The sequence below is a fragment of the Fukomys damarensis genome, unplaced genomic scaffold (assembly GCF_012274545.1).
Source record: "Fukomys damarensis isolate Sample0158 unplaced genomic scaffold, DMR_v1.0_HiC HiC_scaffold_39, whole genome shotgun sequence".
In the NCBI taxonomy this organism is placed as follows: domain Eukaryota; kingdom Metazoa; phylum Chordata; class Mammalia; order Rodentia; family Bathyergidae; genus Fukomys; species Fukomys damarensis.
In genome coordinates, this window is record NW_022900951.1 from 56,388,956 (window position 1) to 56,395,059 (window position 6,104).

A 6,104-nucleotide genomic window follows, 5' to 3' on the forward strand; every position below is an offset into this window, starting at 1 on the left:
TTCCTGTCAATTGAGTGATGGAATGAATTTTCAGGGTACAAATTAACTATTATCCTTTCAGCTGGTAGTGGACCAAAAAAGCATGCGTTTTCAGAGAAGAGATCCAGTGCAGCAAAAGTTGAAAAGTGTGAGACTGGGTATGTACTGCTCACATCCAACTGAACAGGAATTCATTGCACATTTGTCATGTTCAGCTGCCCACTAGGCACTTGGGGGGTGGTCAGTGGGATAAAGAGGTCTGGTGGGGTGGGGGTGGGGCAAGGTCTGGCCCTGAATGGAGAGCAGGGTGAGGAAGCCATTGGTCACTCCCCCCTCATTCCCCTGGTGGCTGGGCCTAAGTACTCTGCCAAGAACCCTTCAGTTCATGGGCAGAATGGGGCCCTTCTGCCCCCACAGCAGCTCTGGCCTCTGAAGTTTCCTTTGTCCTTAAACTCAGGTCAAAAAAATGATGTAGCCAAACATGACTTGTGGTACCAGGTTACACTAAACCAAGGTAAATACAGGGGAGCTAGTGAGAAGGCAGAGCTGACCCACTATCTGATTTGTTGGAATTGGAGTGAGGGCAGTCAAGAATGTTTTCTAGGCTTTTCTAGTGCTTTGGATGAACCCAGTTATATTCTTACTGCTACATATACCCTTGCTATTTTTTTGTTTTTGCAGTTCTGTGGATTGAGTCCAGGTCTTTCCCTCACTCTGTCCCTATACCCCCATTCCTCTTGAGAATTTTCAAAGATTAAATGTTAGGATAAAATAGATTACTTGTAGTTCCCTTATTTTTATTAAGCTCTATATAGTTGATACTGAAAATAATAACTGGTCATTAAAGGCACATTAATACTTAAAGCAAAAAATCAAGACATATTCTCATTTAGATTCTAGGAAGTTCCTATATTTTCCCTTAGAAATATGATAATGGTGGCCAGGTGTGGTGGTGCACGCCTGTAATCCCCACTGCTAGGCTGAGGCAGGAAGATCGCTGTGAGTTCAAGGCCAGCCTTAACTGCATAGTGAGACTGTCTCAAAAAAAGAGAAAAAAAAAAAGAGATACGGAAAGCATAATTTCCTTTGTTTTTACTTGTATTTGGGAATAATATATACTTATATCTGAATTATCTTACAAAACAAGGAAAATATTAAAGAATTCTGTTATTTTATGTGAGCACCACCTCCCCATACTGGGGATGGAACCCAGGGCCTTACATGGGGTAACTTTACCACTGAGCTTTACCCCACAGTCAGTGTAACTTTTCTGCTTATGTTTTAGGAGGAAAAAAAAATGTACCTTACAGGAGAGAAAAACATGATACCCCAGGGATTAGGGTAGCAGAGCAACTTAGACCTGAAGGAAAGGTTCTTTTTGTCCCACACAGCTGGCAGCCGCTAGACTCCTGTCAGTGAAAGCATCTCTGGTTTTCTAGATCCATATTTAAGTTGATTTGCTTATAGGGACAGTTGGCCTGGGTAGCTCCCAGGTTGCTTTGCCAGAGACTATGACAAAAGAAGGGAATAGCTGGTGCTCAGTGTTCTTATTAGTCAGGCTCATCCAAAGGAGTCTAGGCTGTTTGGACTCAACTGTTGCTTTGATACTTCTGGTGTTAGTCTGGGTGCTTCCTGTTGTGCTCAGCATTGTTCCTGTGTAGGTTGCCTGTTGGTCATGGTGTCTCATGTACCCAGTTGGGGGTCTTGTTGGTTCCTCTGATGTGGGGCATGCTCAGCCTGCAGTGAAGTGGCACAGGACTTGAGGTGAAGTTTGCTAAGCAACAAGGTCAGCCTTTCCTGAGTACCAGGAAGTCACATACTCTGCCGAAGCCTGCCACTTTGCTCAGATTTTCATCTGCTACCTTTTCTGATGCAAATTTGTTCTCAAAACTAGCTAATTGGAGGCAGAAATGTTTGAGTCATCTATGTCTGGCTTTGGGGAAAGAACCCTTGCATTAGCTTCCCTTGCCTTGTCTGTTGGGTTCTTCCTCCCCATAAGCATCCTGGCAAAGTCTCAGTCTCAGAAGTGCAGTGTAGTCAGAAGCTCGCTGCATTTGATTGTTTTATCTTTCAAGCTCTGAGGCTCATCTGTCTGGACTTGTGAATTGTTCTAGCCAAGGTAAAAATGCTTCTCTTTAAATAAATAGTTACTTCATGCATGAGTTCTTTATGTGCTCAACACTATTCTTTGTGCCACCTGAATTAGGCCTAGAAAGATGGGCAGCAGTTGTGATTTAATGGAAAGATCATGAGATTGGATCAGAAGATTCATTGTCTCTGTGGCCTTTGGGCAAATTACCCTTGAGCACGAGTTTCCTCTTCTGCAAGTTAGAGATGGTAAAAACAGTAGTGGCTTCTTTGAAGGATGGTTGTGAGGATTAAATATGGCAATGTAAAAGGAAGTTCTTTACAGGTTATATTGTACTTCACAAATGGTGATTCTCAATCGAAATAGAGATGGGATCACCATGGGGAGAAGTTAGGCTGAGGCATGAGTGTGAGAAATCACAATTCATGTCCAGGGAATGTTGAGTTGCCTGCTAAGTCCAGAATGGAAATGGTAACTGGAAATAGAGGCTGGAGCCAGATTGACCCAGGCCTTGAATGCCAGGCCAAGTGGTCAGTGAAAAGCAGAGGGTAATGTTAATTTGATATGGCCTAGGACAGAGAACCTTTCAGAGCTTTCAGTGATACAAAAAGCCTGCATTGGCATGTATGACATATGTTCACCACTCCTGGCCTAGGAATGCAAATCTGGAGGGATGTATATAATTGAATTGAAAGAGGTAACTGGGGCTGGGAAGGAGGACTGACTGGGAGAGCCTTGGGATGAAGATACCTATTCCCTGCTAAACATAGAATAAGGGAGAAAATGAATTTAAAATGCCTCTGAAATTTTCAGCCATTTAGCACAGAAGTTTGGCAGTTGAGTATGCTGCACTGGAGATAAGACTCTTGTTAGTTGGAAATTTGCATTGGGCAATTTAAATTGAGAACTAGGTATCAGGAAAGAGCTAGAGGTTGTATCTACTGAGGTGGGGATCAACTCCCCTGGGGTGGAAACCCTGCCCTCACGCTATGAAAGGAAGCTTGGAAAATGCCCTCATCTAAAGAGCTGGATGGAGTGGAGTAGCAAGTTTTCAGTCTTTCTTGGCCTGATCTTTAATGTATGCATGCATTTCTTCTACCTATTTCTTCAGCTATATAAAACTCAGTTGAATTTACCTTTGCAGGACAGCTATGTGCCAAATACCTGGATGCTTTTTGCTTGACATTGAAAAATCAAAACCGTATTCTGGAAAGGAATTCGAGAAAAATAAGGATGAACTGATTCAGAAAATCTATGCACTGTTTAACGCCACTGTCTTTGATCAAAAGGTAGAATTGATGCATTAGAGTTTATTGAGCACCTGCTGTGTGATGGTACTCTTGGGGGACAGGTGGTATGCTAACTGTGTATACTTCCTGCCCTTGGGAAGTGTCAGTGTAGAAGATGTGCACATGTGAAGGAAATAATGTTTATAATGTACGGAACAGATGGTCATTACCGTAGGTGATCAGCAGAGGGAGGAATAACAGACTGAGTGGTGAGGAAGTAGGATTGCTTAGAGGAAGTGAAGCTCCTTTTGGTAAGTCACAAGGACAGCAGTGACAAGGGAGAGGGGAATGTGTTGAGGCCTGACTACTTGGAATGGTAAGAGCAGTATGAGCTTGGGGAAGTTATTTAACCTCATTATGCCTGTTTCTACACCTATGAAATGGGAACAATAACAGTACAGTCATCCTTCTGTATCCATGGGGGACTGGTTCCAGGCCTCTCCAATAAATACCACAATCTGCAGATACTCATGTGTAATATTTCCATATGATCTACTCACATCCCTTTTTTAAAAAAATTATTTTCCGGGGGGGGTCTTTCTGATTTTTTTTGAGACAGGGTCTCACTGTGTAGTTCAGACTGGCCTTGAACTCACTATGTAACCCAGTCCGGCCTCGAGCTCACAGCAATGCTCCTGCCTCAGCCTCCCAAGTGCTGAGATTGTAGGCATGCACCACCACACCTAGCTCTCCTATTTTCTTTAATCATCTCTATATTACCTATATGATAGGTAATATAACATACTACGTAAATAGTTGTTACCCTGTATTGTTTAGGGAAAATGACAAGGGGGACATTGGTACATGTTCAGCACAGTTCCAAAAATATTTTTAATTTATGATTGGTTGAAGTTGTGGATGTGGAACCCATGGATACAGAAGGCCAATTGTACTTATTACTTAAGAATTATTGGCTGGGGATTTAGCTCAGTGGTTCCGCCACCTGCCTTGTAAGCACAAGGACCTGAGTTCAATCCCCGGTATCAAAAAAAAAAAAAAAGGAACTGTATGCCCTCAAAGATACAGATGAGACTGGCAACTGTGTCCTATAAACAAGGTTCATGATGCCTTGTTCTCGACAGATTTTCAAGGAACAAAACTTTTTTGTTTGCTTCTGTAACCTCCATACCCAGCTTTATATCACTTGAGAGACCACCCCCTTTTAGAAAAATGTATAAAACCCCAAAACATTTCCTTGTCCGGCGCTCAGTCTTTTGGACAAGAGTCCAGCTGAAAATCATTAGGCACCACTCTACAGGGATAAGATGTGACCTGGAGTGGCTGCTGAAGAAAAATCTGACAGGAGCCTGTAGGTATGGATTGGATTGGGGAGTATTTGGAGGCAGAGATCTGTTGGTCATTCCCTTGTTTTCTTTTTGTGGTGCTGGAAATGAAAGGAGGGCTTCTTAAATTCTAAGCAAGTGCTCTACCAGGCAGACTTGTACTTCTCTGTCTGACTTCTCTCCATGCAAGAGAGCGCAAGTCCTAATTCACCTTGTCTCAACAGTCTCCCTTGTGTCCTAATTGCCTATTAATTGTCTTTACCCAGCCTTCCAGTTGCTTTTTTTGTTTTTGTTTTTTGAGACAGGGTCTCACTATGTAGTTGAGACTGACATGGAACTCACTATGTAGCCCAGGCTGGTCTCGAACTCCCAGCAATCCTCCTGCCTCAGCCTCCCGAGTGCTGGGATTACAGGCGTGTGCCACTACACCAGCTCTTCCAGTTGTTTTTTTTTTTTTTTAAATAAATTTTATTTTATCCCATCCCCCCATTCCAGTTGGTTTTTATTCTCCCCAGAATGTTTAGATTTGTGTGCCCTTTGAATAGATATATCCCCAATTTGCTGTAAGCCAAGAACCTGGGGAAAGAAGTTTCTCTTTTTTATTACAGAAAGAAAAACTCTGAGGTTAATATTTTCTGGTCTGCTTAGAACTTCTTCCTGATCCCTTCTGTTTGATTTTCATTCTCAGCTGCCAGAGAAAATAGACATCACCTGGAATAAAAAGTTGCTGAGAACTGCTGGCTTTTGCATAACTAGTGAGAGAGAGTACCCGAAGAAGGAGCGCTGTGCCAAGATTGAGATTTCTCTGAAAGTCTGTGACTCTGCAGGTAATGACAGAAGTGGTGTCTCAGCACTCTTTCCTCATCTTTTCAATTATTCTTAGCTAGAAGCCTGTGTCACTGCTTGAACTGGCCTTCCCAGGTAGACGGTTCTACTGTGTATTGCTTAGAGAACATTACTTTGGGACGTCTCACCATCCCTGGGAATCCAACTCATCCATTTCTACCAGGCCTACCTTTCTGTCTGCATTTTCCCCCTGCAGGAGGCAGCATCTCCATTCTTACAGTAGCTGAGGTTCAAGGTCCTCTATACCTATTCATTCACCTTTCACAATAACTCTCCTGTCATCATTTCTTTTCCATCTTTGCTTTCACCCAGAAATGGGTGCTTACCTCCTCACTTCTCCTTGCTGCACTAAAACTTTTGTGTACCTCTGTGTTGCTTTCCTAGGGCTTTTCAGTGCCTGGGGCCTGGCTTTCTAGGCCAGTGTAATCTGCTCCTACTCCACTTGGCTGGCCTTGTCTCTTTTTTTTTGTTTGTTTGGATTTTTTTTTTTTTTTTGAGACAGGGTCTCACTATGTAGTTGAGACTGACCTGGAACTCACTATGTAGCCCAGGCTGGTCTTGAACTCACAGCAATCCTCCTGCCTCAGCCTCCCCAGCGCTGGGATTACAGGTGTGCAC

General features: G+C 43.1%; 1 protein-coding gene across 1 annotated transcript in view; it reads left to right on the forward strand.

Annotated features, from left to right (window-relative positions):
* The window catches only part of Gcna (germ cell nuclear acidic peptidase), a 39,561-nt gene that overhangs the window by 31,380 nt on the left and 2,077 nt on the right, over positions 1–6,104 (forward strand). Inside the window, exons 7-9 of the mRNA XM_033760484.1 lie at positions 62–137; positions 3,213–3,357; positions 5,329–5,467. Of these exons, the coding sequence (XP_033616375.1) occupies positions 62–137; positions 3,213–3,357; positions 5,329–5,467 (360 nt within the window). The remainder of the gene's footprint in view (positions 1–61; positions 138–3,212; positions 3,358–5,328; positions 5,468–6,104) is intronic.